The 21,162-nt window shown below is 42.5% G+C and overlaps 1 protein-coding gene across 5 annotated transcripts in view; it reads right to left on the minus strand.

Annotated features, from left to right (window-relative positions):
• COL12A1 (collagen type XII alpha 1 chain) overlaps positions 1-21,162 on the minus strand; it is a 296,727-nt gene that overhangs the window by 255,114 nt on the left and 20,451 nt on the right. For 3 of the 5 annotated variants that reach the window (XM_069606261.1, XM_069606259.1, XM_069606260.1), the window contains exons 2-4: positions 16,408-16,518; positions 7,565-7,681; positions 3,371-3,514 (exon numbers count right to left, since the gene is read on the minus strand). In XM_069606261.1, coding sequence (XP_069462362.1) covers positions 3,371-3,514; positions 7,565-7,681; positions 16,408-16,480 — 334 coding nt within the window. In that variant the 5' untranslated portion in view covers positions 16,481-16,518. The remainder of the gene's footprint in view (positions 1-3,370; positions 3,515-7,564; positions 7,682-16,407; positions 16,519-21,162) is intronic. The other 2 variants (XM_069606262.1, XM_069606263.1) reach the window with 1 other exon arrangement.

Genomic DNA, 21,162 nt, shown 5'->3' on the forward strand with positions numbered 1-21,162 from the left:
AAATGTGTGGGGCTAATCTGCACACATTTTCCTATGCTCACCGCACGACATACACATAGACATGTGTACTTTGGGTGGACACAGCCTACAGGCGCAGTCCCCCCTGTCATATTTAGTTGGAATATAACAGCCAAGAGTGCATAAATGTGTCAAAATCTTCCCCCTGCCATGGCCAGCCTAATTAACTAACAAAGGCTCCATGGATCGGCCCTGTTCTTTGTTAGCTGCTGGTGGCACCTTCACATACTAATCAGAGGTAATTCAAGCAGGCCCATGGGAGGCTTAGTCGCAAGAGTAATAAAAGACAGGAAAACCCCAAAAGCCTTTGATATGCACTGTGTCAACTTGAAGCCAGATCCCACCTCTCAGTATCAAGGGCAGTGACCTGTCATGTCTGGGACTATGTGGTTACAGTAGGTGCTTACAGTAGGCAACCCTCACAGGCAGACCCCATTCAGAAGTTACGAGTATTTAGATTGATGGAGACAGAAAGTCTGTTGTTGCCACAGCTTCAAGGGAGAACTACTGCTTTATTCAGGAACCACAGAGACTGGAAGATGGGTGGGACTTATTATTAGATGTTTTCACCGCTTTACCTTTTCTGTTGCAGAGCACTCTGGTTATGACCTCATGCATACAGGAGATTGTTGGTGGGACCACAGGATTGGTTCATTAAGGTATGCTTAGCCTACGCCAATCACTGTGGCCCATTTGGCTTCAAGAGAGGGCTGAGCCCCTCTTTTGGGCAGATCATCTGAAGAATTTCCTAGGAGTAACAAGAAAAACTCATTTGGACCCTGGCTGAAGGTACAGTCTGCCTTACAGCTTCTGCCAGTGAAGGAAGGTCAGGATTACCAAAGAGGGATGCAAGATCCCTCCCCTAAATATCTCCCAGGGAACAGAGGAAGATACTGAATCCAGAGGACCCTCCAGCAGCTCCAGAACCGGTACCCCGTTAGCACACAGAGTGCCCTGCTAGTCTCTGCAAGCAAGCTTCCTAGGTGGGAATTGCCAGAGAGTCTCTGGACCAAATTAAGGGCAAGGCTGTTGCCTGCAACACTCTCCTCAGCTTTGGCCCGTCCGCCTTAAAGGACGACATAAGCCCAGTGAAGAAGCTAGGACATTTTTGAGAAACTCGAGCTGCAACCGACTGCACGCTGACTGTTACAAGCCGCAGTTGCTAACACTGTGTGAGAAGCCTCAACGGGTGCTTCAGACCCTCCAATCCGCACTGAGATGATTCCTGACTCTGAGCCACCATGTAGGTCAGCCTACAGCCGTCCGTCCAGCCTCGCTCACTGAACTGCCTGCCGCCAGATACCCGCAGCTGTCTCCCATCTTGAACTCTGTCGCAGGAGCTGCAAAGCGCCCTGAAACGGACTCAACCCTGTCGAGCACCAAGAATGTATACAAACACCAGGTACATTGTGGTTCTGTCCCCCTGGTCCTTCTCCGAAAGCCCCTATTGACAGTTTATGACCCATTGCTCCCTTTGTGCTGAAACCAAGTATCCTTTAACTATTGTGATTGACTACTTTACCGATTACCCTCTTGTCAGTATCTAAAGTGTATCCTTTTTCCTTGAAACTATCTGTCCTCTGCATTCCCTTACAGTGTGGGTTGTATTTTGTAATGTGCTAGAATTGTCTGTTGAATAATAATAAAGTAGATATTTGCAAACAACCTTGACTGGACAGTCCCTTTTATCATTGGGTAATAATTGAATTTTTGCTGTGTTGCTGCTAACCAATGATCCACGACTTTGCAAAGATAAGCCTGCCATTCTGTCCACGTCACCAAAATTGAACAAGGAGGTTTATAATTTGCTTGTGTTTCCAATCTGTTCGGTCCCTTCTGGTGTACTGGATGTGTGGGGCTGATTGATTATTTAGAAACCGATATTCATCCCTGAACCCCTGGTGCCCCAGAAGTTGATTCGTCACAGGGGGCGTTTGGCCAATCCTCATCACCTGCCTGTTTGGTGGTGAACTAGCTCAATCTTGCTGCCCTGTTTCTGTAGGAGAGGAATGGACGTCCCAGTCAGAAATGAGAGACAAGTTCCAGATTGCAACCCAAGAGAAGCCCACAATCAGAGCCCGGAGTGCCTGATATATAAATGTAACATAATAATATGTTCAAATGCCATCCAAGGATGAGGAGATGGAAGAAAGTACTTAATCAGCTATGCTACAGTAACACAATGATCCTAATTATATTATCAGGATTTAATATTGCACTTTATGCCAGATTCCTTCCACTCTCCACTTGTAAGTGCTATAATAATAGCTATTAATATTATTGTCCTATTAAACGGGACTCAATGTATCAACCATATGAGGATTAATGGCTAAAGTGAATCACAATTTCCAAGTACAGACTTGACCCATGTCAAAGTTGGGCACTTAACCCAGGATCTATCCACCCTAAAGTAAATCATATGTAATTCACTGTTTTATTTGGGTTTAGTCTTGGGGCATTACAAGGCTACTGCTTATTAATAAATCAACTTCTATAATGTGTAGTTAGAGTCAATTTGTTTCACAAATTAACCCTTGACTGTCAAACCCCTGAATGTCCACACTGCTGCAGTCCTAAAAATATTTCAGATTGGGACCTCGGACACTAGGGCACACACATGGCCCCACATCCCTATTTAAAACACATATAGGTCCAAAGGCTTAAGGCTAGCCAAAGGGTTAACTTATGAAGATAGGAATAGGTAAACACATTGTTTTGAAAGTCTACTGCAATTTACTAATTGGCACAAAATTCTGTACATTAATAGATTCTTGCTACATAAAATTATCAAGAACTGTTCCTCAACTCAAGAATTCTGAACCATGACTGTCCAATTTATTTACTTTTGGGATAATTGAATTAAAATAACTGGCAAGTTTTACTTTGTCAACTGTAAATGGTGAATGGCGTATGCGTTAGTTTTGGCCCACCAAATTATGAATCGTTCATCTAGATCCTCTAGGAAAATAATCATCAACAAAGTGACAAATTACTGCATTTCTCAGAATGCATTTGCATATAATGTCCTGTTAAACTGATTACCCCTATTTTCTTTTGGAAAACCAAAATTCCAGTCTCTCCATGGCCCTACACAAAGCCCAATCGATTACAGATACATCTCGTACACGTTGTGATTTCTTCTCCCCCCCCCCCAGGACTTCATTTAATAGCACAAATGAGCCCATTCAGGACGACGAGCCTCCATACACCTCCAGAATGATTATGGAGAAAGAAGACAAATATATTCCAAATAATATCCATGACCATGTTTGCAAAGACAAACTTACTTCATAACTCAAGGTTTGTCAACAATGAAAAATGCATTTTCATTAGGTCATCTTTTCACACTTACTTGTAAGTTGGCCAAAGACAGGTAAACTTTCTTCAGCATCATCAAAAGAAATGATTGTCACAACATACTCTATGTCTGGTACAAGCTCTGTTAGCACAGTTTGCGTAGCTGTGTAGGGGAGAGTTAATTCCTTGGTAGGCCCATCTGCAAAGGAATGTAAAAAGCATGTCATTAAACTAGACATTGGGTAAGACCTATAAACAGATGATAAGATAATAAAATACAGGGACAGGCGCATCCATCCTTGAACTGCCTGACGTCACTGTTTTGGCGTGTAAATTGGTGTGAGCTTTAAATAAGCTACATATGGAGGAAAGTTTCAGTCTACATTTGGCGGCCTGTTTTGTATCATCATCATGTCTAGTTTTATCCTTCACATGTTATCATCCTTCTGAGGCTGAAACACTATGTTCCCTTTGGAAAATTTGATGCTAGGTTTTCCGACTTTAGAATGATGACCCATATCACACATTTTTCAGGCATCTGTTTCTATGACAGTGGGTCCGAAGTGAGGTGTGAATCTCAAATGCCTGGAAAATGTCCTCTTCATAGCATGTTTCTTGAGGAACGCATCTAAAATCAGAATCGTTCATCAAAAGAGCTGAGATTCAAAACACATGCCTCATTTTAGTGAACAAAGAATAGCAAAACCCCATGATATAAATTAAAGATGACCGGAAAATATTTTATGTGGTGGAAACTCTTTCTACACCAAATTCTTTTGAAACCAGCCTCTCTTTTCTCAACTGCGGCTTGAAGGGGAAGTCAACTAAAAGTACTGCAGAAAAATGGAAACTTAATTTTACTTTGTTCATAATACAAACTATAGGAAGTTTCTTCAGACACTAGATCCAGTATTTTATCAATTGGCTAGCTAGCTGCAATAAATTATCCACACACAAATATGACCAAATGAAGCAGCTAACCCTTTAGAGCCACACACGTCATGTATGTAATGCTTGTTACAGTCAAAGCAATCTACTGGCATTAGCTGAGAAGGACAGAATACATTCTGAGGACTGGGTTCCTCAGCAGGTTTGGCATTTTACCTCAATGTCAATGGTTCACATCCAGCCTAGGGCTATGGGGGGTGCAGGTAATATCCAGTAGTTAACTGTTCAGTGTACCATATGACATTAGTGTGGTTCTCTACACACCATCACCATTTGACACATTGCCATTGGGCATCTTACATGACAAGCCAAGGGCACATTTAGGATGCAATCTCATTAAATATGAGCTACCCTCATTCTTAATGATCCAAGAGGTACAGGGGCTCCAATCACATGTCCCAGCTGTGTGAGGAAGCTTCTGCTACTACTGCTTCTGCTACTACTCACTATGGGTTATCACTTGTCAATGCATGTGGTGGTCATGTGCAGCCAAATAGCGAAAAAGGGAAGTTGTTCTTGGATTTCAAGTGGACCATTATCACTGAAACCTACACTGAAAAATTAGACTGAGATTTGTTTTTAATAATGCATGAAAATTGCAGACAGTGCTGCAGACTCACAATGGAATGCAGTAAAGGGGCTTTACCACGATTGCATGGTCAAACCTTGAGCATCATATCTGCTCAAATTGATGACACGAGCTGAAATCATCAAAACTGCATGCCTTCTGACATGAAGTGGTGAAAACCGTACACATGTGATTGCCCGCAGAGACTGTTGGATGCTTGCAGGTTCCAACATTCGATCAGTCGTGTGTCCCATTGTAGTGTATTGACATGGTAAATGGCTAGTTCCGGTGATCGTTTCGCAGTCAGTCATGCAGTAGAACTATTCCAAGTAGTGTAGTCTGGTAAATGCAGAATGTATTTCCTGCCAATACAAATCTGTGTATACATCATTTGAAGCAATCAACTGGGCTCTCTACTAAAACAACCCTCATCATGATTGTGTCCAGCCCTCTGCTACTAATAAATCACTTTTATGTAATGAAATACCTGAGACCTACAATATGTGACAAGGGCGCAGGCCTACCATACTGAGATATGATATTATATTAATGATGTTATAGATGACTACTACTTGTGGCAGAGTAGCAGTGTTTAAAAAAATAAAACTAAATGAACTAGGTAATTACTAAAAACGAACACCAGTAGATATGTATCAGGAGTTTTCCTGAGACTCTGCGCACCATCCCACTTCATAAATCCATTTAGACGCTTCCTTAACTACCTTGTTATGGCTTACTTCCATAGTGTTGCCCACTGCCACTTCAGATATGAAACTCCTAAAATATGCCTGCAAATTTAAAAGAAATGGGATCTGCAAGAAAAGAAGCAACTGAGAAGTCAACAGGCAGTATGAAGGCATGGGATCCACCAGTAAAACCGCCGGGCACTAAGAAGAGAGAGTAAAAAGCAAAGGGCAGTCCCTTTAGCATAACACATGGTGCCACAGAAAATCGGCACTGTTGATCAAAGAGTGTGTTGAAAGCAAGTCCACTCTGTCTTGCTGTAAACGGGGCTGGTGTTAACTAGATATAAAATCCCCCATGGTTTGAGACAAAAAGATGATTCTGGTGGTTGAGGGATTTATTCCTGGCTCCTGCCCATGAGTTTTGCTTTTATGGGTCTATTCAGTGGTTCTAACTCATCCATGTCATGTAAGGGTGGAACCTCTTGTAGACAGCTTCGAAAGTACCCTACCTGAGCATTGTCAAAGGAGTAATATGTGTCTGTGCTGCTTTTTCAGTTCTATGTGGTTCTTGACCGGTTTGACATATTCATAGAAACAGCTCGCAGTGAATGATTCAAGGAGTTGTTGTACACAAAGTGAAGATAGACCAGTCAGAGAAAACTGTGAAATATTGATGTGGTACTGGGTAAAATTCACTGTTAAAAAGGAATTAAGTACAATGTTACAAGAAGGGAAAAATAGGTACGTTTAGAACACCTATTGACCAATCATGGTTCTGTGATTAATGCTCCCATTTGATAGTTACTACCTCTTATTGCTTAACTGGATGCAATCCCACACAAGGAATCATCATTTTAAAATCTTAACACATGCATCAAATTTAACAAAACAGAACTATGAAATGTGCTACAAATACAGCTTCATTGATAACCGAGTCACAAGCTACTGCTGATGCACAGGGCAATAGTGTGTCCATACAGGTACAATGGTTACCTAAGAGCATGACAAAATCTTTCTGTGAAATTGAGTGATTGAAGAGAAAATAGCTATATCAGGAGTCCACAATATTTGGCTTTCAAGATATTTTATACCACAACTCCCATTACCATAGCCAGTGTAGTTAATCATAATGACCCATGGGAGACATATTCCAAATCATCTGGAGAGCCCAGGTTGCAGATCCCTGATATATATGAATCTGTGCCTAGATCAATCCTTTGATTAATTGAAAATCATTATCTCCTGCTCAATTATGTTCACCTTCATTGATTCTGTTTTACCTAATTGGTTGGATTTCTTTTTACTGTTGGCCGTTGAGTTTCTCAGTGTCAACAGCACATGGACTACCCATCACCTTACCCAAATCTTCATAGTCAGGTGTTGGATGAAAATTTAAAAAACAGGTGTAGCTTGTTTCTAGTGCCTACTAAACTGGAAATGTAAACCTGTTTCTTGTTAATGTTATCTCTCTTATACTGTAATTTTGCAATGAAGTCTAAAAGTCTTTTAGAGTATTCATGATCATTATGTACATAGGCCACCCGTATGTTCCAGGCAAATCCACCTTTCTGGGATATTAGAGTGGAACATGTGGAGTAGTTGAAATGTTTGAGGCTCAAGTACCCTAAACCATAAAGTGGATGCTGAGACTTTTCAGACACTGATGTTTAGGAACTAAGCTTTGCCTCCAAGTACACTGCATTAAACAGATCACCAGAGGTTAGTGCAAGTTGCAAAGCAAAAGCATGTCCAATCTGGTCCCATTGCTCGATGGATATCATTAGCATAGCAAACTTTGATGAGCAAGACGTATATTTTGAGTTTTCAACAAAATTGTATCTTTCATCTCACTATCTATGGCTTGTTATGATATTTGCTTTTCGCCAATATACAATGCAAGAAATATAGTTATGTTTAATGATGAGTAGAACTCTTAAGGGTTAAGAAGGTGTTTTTGTTTCCAAAATCCATGCTTTCCACTCCTGTGTTTCAACCAACGATAAAGCGCATTCTTGCATAATACAGTAATATTGCCATGTTATCTCACCTGTCGTGGGCACCACAGTGATTCTGTAACCCTCTATGTATTCCTGTGATCTTTGCCATGACATCCGTACACTGTTTTCATTAATGATTTCAAATTTAAGATCCGAAGGGGGAGCAACTGTAAAAAGAATTGTGTACAACAATTGTGTTTATAAGACATCAAAAGGTATTTCTGGAAAATAAAATGATAATGGTAAGCAAAGCTCAATACACATGTCTTTGCATAAATTTGTTTACAACAAGCATACACGTATGCTGGTTGGAACAGATGTAAAATGAAAGTTCGACAATATCACAACACATGAAAGGGCACGTGTTACAGGAGACAGAACACAACATTGGTTTCTTGAGTTGCTAAGTCATTCGAGAATGACCAGCAGCATCAAGCTAGAGAAAAACACACATTTGAATATGGGGGGATGGGTGTACAATGAGTTCACAGAAAATACCCACATTGGCAAACAATTCACATTACAATTAAAGGGGTGTGTAAGCATGCTGGGTGCAATCTCTAAAAGACATGCTGAATCAAACCTCTTTACAACAATACAATATAAAATCGAACATAAAGACAACACTCCTACCCACACAACACCAACAAATGTATACATTGTAGTCCACTGAAGGAAAGTCTCTGCATACATTATGAACTGCTGATCCTATCAACTTGCTCATGCTGACAAAGTTGTTAGGCATGATACTTTGAGATGGGAGAACCTAGCCAAATAACAATGAGATTTATTGCTGGTTAGTCATCCAATTCAAATTATAGGGAACATAATTTTATCATTTTATAGATTTGTATTTTCTTAAGGTATTTATTTTTAATATTGTTGCATATGGTTGCATAGTCTTATAGCTGCTGATTAACTGCACTTTGCAGATATTACCTACAAACAGTTTGAAGGACTGTTTTCTGGTCAAGTGCATTTTAATTGAAAGGTAAATTTATAGATAGTTATTACATTTCAAGCACACAGTTTATAACACAACCATAAATGAATTATGCAACAGTATCTCAAGAAGATTATATTAATAATATTATACCAAAGGGTGTCCATATGCATTATTTGATAGGAAATCAATGCACTGTTCAAAATGCATTTAAACACAGACATACACAGTCGTGTGTGTATACATATGTGTGCATGCATGTATATATTCATACTTTGAAAATATTCCAAAGTATTTACATCATTATCCACTGAGGAATTCAAAGTAAAGCAATGCATATCGTTGTAATATATTGCCCATTCATTTATGTCTATTACCCATATTATTAATGTTTATATCTGGTGGTTTAACAAGGATAACTTCTAAAATGGCAACTCACAATAGGTTAAGTAACATTTTTGCAGCATGTGTTCATGTATGCCATACAAGATACAGCATTTTACTTCTAAAATGCCTGTATGGATTTTGCACAAAACAGTGGTTAATAATGTAAAAGACAATATCAGCGCATGTTGACTGACATTTATTTTTGGTACCGCGAGCAAACATGAAAGGGACACCTTTGTTCTGAACAAAAAACTCAAACAAAACCATGAAGCCGTGAAGAAACCGCTGACAGGGGAAACCGGAAAGGCTGTAAGAACATATGCTTGCAAGGAAGGTGTTTTGCAGCATCATGCATGTTTATAAGAGATGTTTACTTAATCGAGAGTTCTAAAGTGGGTTTAAGTCTCCATGTACAAGGTTCGTTAAAGACAGACATTTCGGAAATATTTTATAATGACATTCTCTTTATATGTTCATGCCACATCATGCAATATGTAGCTGGATCTACTAACTCGCTCTCAGTGTGTTATAGGGACAACCATTTCAGCATTAACAGACGTTGTTAAGATGGTGAATCCAGACATACCTCATACACACGACTGCCGCTGTTATTGACAGCAACATACTAGATACACTCTTGTTTGGGTCAAGTGTAAGGGGTTTTCAGGGTGTGCATGCATGTTCATGCACATGTCGGCAAACATCTGTGCATGTCAGCGCGTGCAAGTAAGCATGAACTTGTGTGTGTGCATGTTGGCACATCAGTTTACTGAGATACAGTAACTTCATGACATCAATTGCCATTCATTATGAGAGGTGAGTTACTCAATGAAACTGCTGTAAAAAATGCATACACTACTACTGGCTTATGACAAATCATTCAACCCCGAAATTAATTTAAAGGTGATTTTATTTCTATGCACTGCCATGTCAGAGTATAGAATAACACAGTATACATGCTCTTATATTAATTATGCACTCACAGGCAATGAAGTAAGCCTATTATTTGACATGCTTGTTTCAATAATTCACCCGCGTGTTGTGTGATACTGACATTGTTAGAGAGACCTGGGATAGCCATTTAGTATAACGCATGCAAAAAAAAAGTTAATATCATGACATACATCTCTGGTAGTTAGACATATATTTCATCTTTGTACATATATATGCATATCAATGTATATATATATAAAGAATATCATTATAAAATATTGTATCAATGGCTCAGGACAAATTTTATGCAAAGGCAGACACCACTGGCCTGAGCATGCTTCATAAAATAAATGAGTACATGGAAAGTATTAACACCAACCTTGCAGGTAAAGTGACCTGATGCAGCAGAGACCTTAGGCTGTAGCTGCTGTATTGAAATGGCAGCAACAGCCCAACTTGTTGGGTTCCACGTGGCCGGATTCCAGAAAAGCTTTAAAAAACTGACTGTGGGAAAAAGTCTTTCACATTTTAAAGAATTTGAAATATGTTTCAAAACAATCAAGTGAGGTCCGAGTTACATTAAATGTAGGGCAGAATCACTTGTTTAACACAGTCTACTGTCTGAGACATGCCAAGCTATGAGAAAACCGGTTTGATAGTTAATGTTGTCATTTTCTCGGAGAATGACTGTACATTTTTCAAATTCTCTGATTTTGGTTTTCAACAGCACAAATAGATGCCATGAACTTCAGACATGTACACATTCCTTGAGAATGACATTCTGTGCTTCTTTCAAATATGAAAGGCTTTAATCTTTGGGAGACTGAATTTATCATGACAGCCACTGCACAAACTTGGAAATTAGTCAGAAAAGTATATACAGAGCACTAGAAAATTAACTGTAGTGTAAAATAAAACCTTGAGATAAATGCTTTGCAGATAGAAAGGTGTGAAATTAGGATGAAGTAATGGGGTAAATAGTTATTTTAAGAATTCTAAAATTAAAATACTACTGAAAATAATGTGTAACTTTTGACTTTTTAGCTCAATATCTAAATACGCACTTCATGAGACAAGACGGTATAGTATCCTATTTGATACAAGATCCATTAACTTGTTGCTCCAAATTCCTAACTAACATGCTAATTTACACAACACTGGGCATTTTCGGCCTAACACTGTTACCCAGACAGTTATGCCCCATGCAATCTATCTGACAACTACTTCCTTTTCCAATGATCCCTTCTGACTTATTATATCTATTGTTACATTAAGGGGCATATTGTTTTTTGTAATACTACAGAGTATGTGCAGAGTAAATGCACTTTGAACCCCTTTTGCTACTTGGGTATTATGGAATCTAACATGCTGTTTTTAATCTAATCCAATCAAAAACTATGAAAATGAGAAACCACATTTTTGGTTAACTACAGTTCCATCTTTGCAATTTGTAAAGTAGTTGAGTATTTATTAGTTGTATTCCTGTTTGCATAAACATAACATCAATGAAACAAATATATTTAGATAATGTGTTTGCCTTGGGTCAAAACTGAATGTAATTTGGTCCATTATAAATTTTAATCACATCCTTCTTTCTGCATACCCTATAGCACATGCAGCAGAAAAAAGGAAACCACCACGCTGCTCCAATTTTGCTCCAGTGCAAAATCTTCTTGTAGTATGAATTGAAGCAGACATTTTTGCTCCATATTCTAATTTGGTGCTAAACTAATATTCTCTATTTTTGGTTGACTGGCAAATGCGGTTACGGCATATCCACATGTGGATAACTAAAATTCTGTATATTGCATTTTAATAAAGTGTGGCTACGAGCATTCAAAGACTTTTAAGTGCTTTGATAGGCAATTTTTCTTATTTCGTTTTCAGACCAAAACAATTTGATACGGTAGAGTGTTTCTTTCTTGTCTACCTTCAAGTGTCTACTATAAAATCTGATCTGGGAACTGAAGCACAATGGCGGGGCATTGACCTATACACCACTACAAACATGTTCTTTCCATGTAAATGTTCAAAGTCAAGTATATGTGGTATCCTAAAATACTGACTTTTCTTAACAACTTCAGGGAACATGATGCCTCCACTTCCATAGTAACTGTCGCTCATTATGACAGCGTTCTGAAACAGGGACTACAAATGGGGCAGCATATCATTTAAAAAAAAATACATTGTTGGCTTAATTGGGGGAATCCTTGCAATGCACTTCTAAATGGGCAAGTAGCAAGTTCAACTTATGTACAACAATTATATTATTGTATTACTATTTTATATTTTGTGTACCCAGTGCCTAGTTTATAAGAAATGTCATTAAAATGTGAGTAAACGCCAAGCAAAACTTGGAATCCTGCGCCACTGACTCGTGCCTAAGAGCGATGCTGAAATGCTCTTAATTAACAAATATCCAACTTAACTGGCTCATCTGCTCATTTTTCATACTAGACAATTGTCTTTTAAAGATCAGTACAGTTAAATATGTTAAGGTGTGCTTGCCAATACTCTAAAAGTAATATCTAAAGGTTGACACAACTCATATTTATGGTATCCCTGCAGGGTAGATGAGTATCAAAAAGTCATTATGTATCATTTGCATCCCACCTACACTTCAATAGGTTGGTTTGAGTTTGGGTATGACTAACACCATAATTATTTGCAGAATACAAAGGTACACCCTTTTAATGTGATCTTTTTCTGTTAAAAAAAACGTACTATAACTATGCTGAGAGCTGTAGGAATATGTTGAGTCCTGTGGCTTGCATGCAAGTACAGAAGCAGTTCAACATGTTTTCCTAATGTGGCCACTTCTTTTCGCCATTACCATGAATAGTAACCCTTGTGTGGAAAATAATTATACAAAACTGCGATTTTCTCATAATCTCAAGGTTATTTGGTAAACAATGTTGGAGTGGCACAATAGATGAGCCCTGCCCTTTGTAACCCGGAGAGAGCTACTGAGTGCTAATATGAGTAAACCCTGCTATGTGCGGCAGGCAGGGCCATGCCCGCCCCTCACAGTAGGATTTATCTCTCTGAAAAATGCCAGGTAAACGAGGAAGGAAGGAAGGAAGGAAGGAAGGAAGGAAGGAAGGAAGGAAGGAAGGAAGGAAGGAAGGAAGGAAGGAAGGAAGGAAGGAAGGAAGGAAGGAAGGAAGGAAGGAAGGAAGGAAGGAAGGAAGGAAGGAAGGAAGGAAGGAAGGAAGGAAGGAAGGAAGGAAGGAAGGAAGGAAGGAAGGAAGGAAGGAAGGAAGGAAGGAAGGAAGGAAGGAAGGAAGGAAGGAAGGAAGGAAGGAAGGAAGGAAGGAAGGAAGGAAGGAAGGAAGGAAGGAAGGAAGGCTTAATCAACCTGCCAACACGTCTGAACGGGTCCTGCAAGAATTGGAAAATAGTGCTGTTTTCCGATGATAATGATTTTGCTTGTGACCTGTTACTCAAAGATTAAAGGAGCAACTTTATCTCTCAATCGTTTGTCTTCTTTGTGCCTCTTTTTTTTATTGGTGAGCACACGTTGGAAGGGCAATTCCCCTGCTCCTTATGCTATGAGGCAAAACAGCATTTCTTAATGCAATCTATGTTCTCCGCTATCTACTTTCAAATAGGTTCTAACTACCCTTGTGCTTCCTGCCATCAATAACTGCCCTCATTTACCTACACACGTTTGTCTTCTCTCAAGGCATTGGTGCATTGTTTCCAACATTTCTTGTTTTCTCTGAGCCCGACCCAGAAATCTTGAGGTTTAGAAACCATTTCTGAGCTTGAGATCACTGATACACCACAGTCGTCTGTGGTTTATTCACGGCTGATCATACATGACCACGATTTGTCCCTATATTCAAAATGGTCTTCTGACGATACACCCGCTCAGTATTTCCCTACTCTGTTCTTCATGCCAAACCTTCGCTTTACGGCATCAAATTCTCTTTCTCCAACCCAGGCTTAGTGTCTTGTTAATGCCTGATCCAAGCAAAATCATACTGTTCATATACTGGCTCCGCCCTCCAAGTTTCCGTTTCCGGCAATCTGACGACTGTGAGGTCCCATCTCCACCCCAGAATCTCCCTAACTTCGCCTTGCCACCCTCGGGACTGTTGCTGCCCCTCGAGGACAATATGATCTTGTGTGTATTCCTACTTCCGGTCTCTGTCAACACTGTGCATTCTAATCTCCTCCTGATATAGATTTCTTTCCACACGCCAAGAACAGTTAACATCATTTCCCCCATTCCCTAAATACTGTCTTCTCCCAGTTACATGAAATTGAGCAGAACTCAGGTAATGTTAGTTGATAGACGGTGGTCTTCATCTAAACTTGCTCACCTGACTTTTGTGTCTGTATAATTGCGCCCTACAGATCAGGCACATCTGCACACTTGCCTTTGCTCTCAGCATGGGTGGGATCAATTGGGTGCAATCATGGCACCGTGAACAAACGTTGTCCCATCCTAAAAAAAAGATCTGAAACAATCTGGCATCAGTAGGCATCCTTTAGTATTAGGTGGAGTGCCGTAGAAAATGCAGACATAGCATTACTACAAAATGAAATCCATCTCTCCCTATACTTAATGAGAGGAATAGGTGATAAAATGCACAGTGACATGGCGCTCACATTTTAATGCATTGCTCCCAACTCTAAATAAGATCCTCCATGGCAGATGTAGAGGCGGTGGCATCATCCACCGTAGGACTCCTTTAAGATTCCGATGTATACCCCCTAGTCTACCCACAAGGTACTTGCATTTTATTGGCCACGCGGGCAGCTCATTGCCCCACTTTCGTACTAAAGTCTGCCTCTGGAGGCTGAGTTTAAAAAACAAAAATGGCGCTCCTCCGCAGCTTCCCTGATGTGGATAAGAGGAAGGCTGGAACGGAATCGGGAAAAAACTCATGCAAAGAGGCGGCCTTGTTTTGTGAATTAACCATCGGTTTCCAAAAAGGCCAGGAGCTCTTTCAGCACCAGCAGCACTGGCTATGGGCCTGGGCTGGAGCTCAGATATATGTGCATTCTGGATGGGCCTGGGGTCCTCTCACTGGCATCTAGTGTGCGGTTAGCATACAATCTCAGCTGAGCACTTCTTAGCTCCTGGATACAGAACTGTTGAGTGCAGCTCCCCAGTCAGTTTGGGGCCTTTGTAAACAATTGGGCAAAGTCCTATAGATGGTGGAACGCTTGTGCACCATTGGTTTAAAGTCCCAGTATCTTCAAAAGCTGGGTCTCTAGCAGTGATCGAAGTGAGCGGGAACGGTCCAGAGTGGTTTTCCACTACTGTTATTTTTTTATGTTTACCAACTCTCTGCTTTTTACAACCATATTCACCATTCTATATAGATGATGGGTCCATTCGTGCCCCTGTGCAAGTGTAAAGTTGTAATAGCCGCATTAGTTACTAGTCAGGCTATTGCAAAACCCCAGCTGCAACACCTTGGGCCTCATTACAAGTCCGCCGGTCCGGAAATAAGGTTGCCGGTAGCAATGTACCGGCACCCTTTCTGGACCGGCAGACTACAACTCTCTCTGCCGGCACTGTTGCGCATGGCAGGTCTGACCGGCCGGGCGCAACGACCCCGGTAGGCACAGTTGTCACGGAAGCACCGGCACCGTTACTAACAGTGCTGATGCTCCCGAAGTCCCCATTGGGGACTAACATTTTCCGTGCCTGACATCCCGGTCTGTCGGGACTTGTCATTTCCCAGTGGCATCGGGATATCAGGTGCCGGAAACAGTGTTACAGTCTGCCGGCAACCCGCCGGTAGCACTGGTGGGTTACCACTGGACTTGTAATGAGGCCCCTTGTCACATGATGCACTACGCTTCCGCTTACCCTCTTCCCTGACGACCTCAGTTCCACTACTTTTTTCGGTACACTTTTACCACTGGTCTCCGGAGAGCGAACAGCACAGCAAGAGACCCTCACCAGACCCCCACATTGCATCAACAAATCAAGCTCACTTCCACGTTACATACTGCATCACAGCCCCTCTGAAGAAGACGTGAACGGGCCTGCAACCAAGTACACCAAACCGCACATTGTTCAACAAAACACACGACCACATGGAAGGGGGTTGGAGTATTTTATTTCAATATCTTTAAAAAAACAGAGAGTGCGAGCTGTGTCTGGCTCCACACTATACAAAGGAAGGCAATTAGGCAGTGGCAATGCAAGTGTGTGCCAGCGCTGCCGGCTGTGGTGATTAGTCTAGAGTTTCTTGCCTGCACAGGCAGGTACTTCTTCCTGAGCAATGTGCCCCTCAGTCAGCTGAGGAGTTGGCAGCACGCCCTCAGCAAAACACAAAGAGCTACCCACCCCTTGCCCCCAAGAGCGATATGCAAGTAGCAACCGAGTCAGAGGGACAGGTATACATTTGAAAGACATCAGAAATCAGAAAAAACAACAAAAAAAAGGGAAAGCGTTTCAAGATCTGACAAACAGACAGACGCCCAGAAGAGAGAAAGCGGCGTTTAATTCCAACAGAGACAGGCACATGAAGAAGGCAACCACTGGGCTGGAAAGAGAGGGAGAGAGGGGGGGGGAGGGAAAAGGGGGGAGAAAAGAGTCAATTCTGCACCATCGTTGAAAGGGAGTGGAGAAGTGAGGGTTGGAAAGTGGGGTGCGGCTGTTACCTTCTGCCCCTGTGGATGCCCAGAGCAGCACTGCACACAGAGCGGCCACTGCGGAGGGCAGCCTGATCGCCATCGCTGTGCCCCTCCCGGATCACAACCACATGAATGGATCTGCAATCAGAAAAACAAGAGAGCACAATGTGAGAAAGGGCACTGCTGCCAGGTGGCGCTCCGGCACATGGGAGGCGGGGAAGGTGAGCATCAGGGGGCAACCATGCAAGAACTGTTGAAGGGGCGGTTATAAGACCAAGAGAATGGTTGTGCCTCACATGGATTCCATCTTTTCCCTGTTGCAAATATTTTTACATTGTGCCAGCATCAATTTGCAACAAGCCATCTGTTAAAGGTTATCACTTTCAGTGTCCCCTAATGTTGAACTAGGTATCCAGCAGCAAAGAACGATATCAATTTACGTCTGCGTTACACAGAGCATCCCATAATACGCTGGGCTAACACCAGTGCCTTAAGAAGCACTGGAAAATGAGCCAGGGCTCATTAAGTGGAAGTGTCCTAACGGCAGGGTGGGGAGTCGCCTGCCGACTCATTAGACCACGCCTTAATGGTGGCGCTGCCTCATGCCTGGGAAGGGACAGCCGTACCATTAAGTGTGAAAAGGTGAGGCCGTTGGAAACCAAGGCTTTTTTTCCCAAAGCCTGAAGCTCCCACGAATGAGCAGGAGCTTCAGGCTTTAGAAAAAAAGGCCTTGCTTCCAGCGGCCTCACCTTTTCTTCAATAATGGTGGCGTCATCACACGGGCATCTCTTGATTGAAGGGATGCGTTACAGGTGCTGGCACCACCAATTTGGATTAAAGGCATTTTTTTCTGAAGCCTGAAACTCTAGCACATGAGCGAGAGCTTCAGGCTTAAGAAAAAAAAGTCTTGTCCTCTAGCGGGCGCGGCTGCCAGGGGACATAAGTGAGTCGTGGCAGGGCCCCGCCTCAGAACGATATTTCTGAGCCTGACAGGGTTCGTCCCCCGGTAGCCCCAGCTCACTGAAAGCCCTGGCTAAAACACTCCTGCAAAGCTCCCTTCCTAAGCAATTATTTTAATTATTGTTAATGGCCTGAATAAAGCATGTGCACCAGGTTAATCTTCCAACTGCTAGACCGCCCATCATTCCTTTTTATATAGAGTGCCCTGCGGACCCCACCCAGCACTAACACGTCTGCAGAGATTATGGACGGGGCGGCGGTCATTCACAAAGCTGTCACGGTGCACCTCTGTCCTGCCTAGCAGTGAGTGTGCACTGATACCCCAGTACTCGGGCATTCCCGCAGCTGTCATGGAGTACTGCTGTTCTGCCTAGCCGTGTCTGCTATTACCTCTATATTGAGGTATTCCTAGAGCAAGCACATGCACCTCTACCCTGCCTAGCAGCGGCCGGGCACTGATACCTCAGTATTAGGGCACTCACACAGCTGTCACGGTGCACCTCTGTCCTGACTAGCCGAATGCACTATTGCCTCAATACCTAGGCACTCAGGGAGCTACCATGTGGACCTCTACCGTGCCAAGCCGTGCGTGCTGATGTCTCAACACTGGGATATTCACGCAGCTGTCAAGGAGCGCGTCTGCCCTGCAAAACCTCATTATCAAGGCATTTACACTGTTGTCACAGTTCACCTCTACCCCCCTACCCCAGTATTGTACACTAATGCCTCAGCACTGAAGCAGGAAGGGGTGTTCAGGGTGCACCTCTATCCAGCCTACGTGTATGTGCTATTACCCCAACGCTGGGGTAATCACGCAGCTACAACACCCATCTCTGTCCTGACCAGCAGTGTGTACTGATATCTCAGCATTGGGCATTCAAACAGCTGTCACGGAACACCTCTGTCCTCAATACTGAAGCATTCACTCCTCCAACCAGCCTAACAGCGTGCTCTGTTACCTCAAAGCTGAAGCATTAACTCCTCTATCTTGCATAAGAGTGTGCTCAATACTGAAGCATTCACTCCTCTATCTTGCCTAACAGTGTGCTCTATTACCTCAATACTGAAGCATTCACTCTATCCTGCCTAACAGTGTGCTATATTACCTCAATACCGAAGCATTAACTCCTCTATCCTGCCTAACAGCGTGCTCTGTTACCTCAAAGCTGAAGCATTAACTCCTCTATCTTGCATAAGAGTGTGCTCAATACTGAAGCATTCACTCCTCTATCTTGCCTAACAGTGTGCTCTATTACCTCAATACTGAAGCATTAACTCCTCTATCCTGCCTAACAACGTGCTCTGTTACCTCAATACTGAAGCATTCGCTCCTCCATCCTGCCTAACAGCGTGTTCTGTTACCTCAAAGCTGAAGCATTAACTCCACTATCCTGCCTAACAGTGTGCTCTATTACCTCAATACTGAAGCATTCACTCCTCTATCCTGCCTAACAGTGTGCTATATTACCTCAATACTGAAGCATTAACTCCTCTATCCTGCGAAACAGTGTGCTCTATTACCTCAATACTGAAGCATTCACTCCTCTATCTTGCCTAGCAGTGTGTTCTATTACATCAATACTGAAGCATTCAATCCTCTATCCTGCCTAACAGTGTGCTCAATACTGAAGCATTCACTCCTCTATCCTGCCTAACAGTGTGCTCAATACTGAAGCATTAACTCCTCTATCCTGCCAAACAGTGTGCTCTATTACCTCAATACTGAAGCATTCACTCCTCTGTCCGGCCTATCAGTGTGCTCTATTACCTCATTTCTGAAGCATTCACTCCTCTATCCTGCCTAAGAGTGTACTCAATACTGAAGCGTTCACTCCTCTATCCTGCCTAACAGTGTGCTCAATACTGAAGCATTCACTCCTGTAGCCTACCTAGCAGTGTGTTCTATTACCTCAATACTGAAGCATTCAATCCTCTATCCTGCCTAACAGTGTGCTCAATACTGAAGCATTCACTCCTCTATCCTGCCTAACAGTGTGCTCTATTACCTCAATACCGAAGCATTCACTGAGCTGTCACGTGCACCTCTAGGCTGCCTACCACTGTGCACTTTTATCCCAGCCATGAGACGCTAATGGAACTTGTGCCATGCTCTAAACATCCTGCACTCTACTCCATTACTGAAACATAGACAGAGAACTCACAATGCACATCTCCCATGACTTGAATGCACCTCAGCATCTGAGGACAGGGGTATTAATGGGACATGCACTTCACCGCTTTCGGGACTTCAATGTTCACTTGTATACCAGTATCCAGGCATCTAAAGAGCTATCAGTATGCACCGCTTTCATAAGCTGCACACATCTACTGACCTCTCCCAATGCACCTCTGTGCAGACCTGCACCATACAGCAATACTCTAGAGCCTCCATATACAGCATCCAGATCCATGATATGCATTGCTATGGCAATACTGAGACATCCACCGAGGTATGAGATGCAGTTAGCTCTAGTATTCCTACACGCACACATTGAAAGCGCTCTTAAAGACATCTGAATCATGGTATATGGTATACAATGGTAGCCCAGTAGTTCTGAGGCATCCACAGAGCTCCCACAATGGTCCTCATTAGGAGTTTGCTGGTATCGCACCGGTAATTCCAGCGGGATACCAGCAAACGGGCCTAACGTTACTGTTGCCTGACATGCCGGAATTAATGGCATATTGCAGGTGCCCGCAACGGTAGGTAAAGCCCCATTCCATGGAGTTGATAGGACTCCATGGGGGGGATGGCTGCTATTACCAGTGCCGATAATAGTGGCTGTTTTTGCCGGTCAGGCCTGAGTTAGCTCCAGCTCTTGGCTGGCAGTAAATCAGGTAACCCCACCGACAAACTTATAGGTGGGCGTTGCGGGTAAAGTGGCAGTAATGGAATTACCTCTAAATTTTTCCTGCACCTCCAAACATGTAATGAGGCGCAATGTATCTATTGCATGACCTACAGTATACAGTGGTATCCCAGTACTGCACAGAGGTGCATTGGGAGAGGTCAGCAGATGTATGCAGGTTATGAAAGCGGTGCATAGTGATAGCTCTTTAGATGCCTGGATACTGGTATACCAGTCAGCATTGAAGTCCCGAAAGTGGTATCGTATAGTGTACAGTGATATTGGAGTTCGGAGGCATCCATAGAATTCTCACAATGCATCAGTGTAGTATGCAGTGTGCACAGTGGCATCCCAGTACTGAGAAATACGCAGAGCTCTCACAATGCAAAACTTTAGTGACTAGCAGTGCTCACTGGTATCCCACTATCTAGACACCCACACCACTCTTCAAAATGTGTTACTCTCAATGTATTTCAATGGAGACGAGATTCATAGCACACTTTGTGATAAAACAAATTGCCTTGTGAGGAATTCGACCACCTGTCCGGTGGGTGTGCGCTCACCTGGGCTTTTTTGAAAATGTATATGAATTTGAATGATGGTAGATCAACCTGCAGAAAATGTGTGGGGCTAATCCACACACATTTTCCTCTGCTCACTGCACGCCAAAAGAAAAGACCTAAGTACTCTCGGTGTGCACAGCCTACAGGCGCCATCTAACCTATCATATTTAGTTGGGATTCCACCTGTCATCTCAGAAGGGAGAGGGCCAACCCTTCCTCCTGCCATGGCCTACCAAATTAACCAACAAAGGCTCCATGCATCTGCCCTTTTCCTTTGTTTAGGCTCTTCTGCTGGTGGCAGTTTTGCATACTAATCAGAGTTTAATTCAAACAGGTCCACATGGGGCCTGGCTGCAGAGTTTAACAAAGGAGACAGAAAACCACAACAACCTTTGATATGCACTGTGTCA

Source organism: Ambystoma mexicanum, chromosome 4p, assembly GCF_040938575.1.
Source record: "Ambystoma mexicanum isolate Mex_15411 chromosome 4p, UKY_AmexF1_1, whole genome shotgun sequence".
NCBI classification, from domain to species: domain Eukaryota; kingdom Metazoa; phylum Chordata; class Amphibia; order Caudata; family Ambystomatidae; genus Ambystoma; species Ambystoma mexicanum.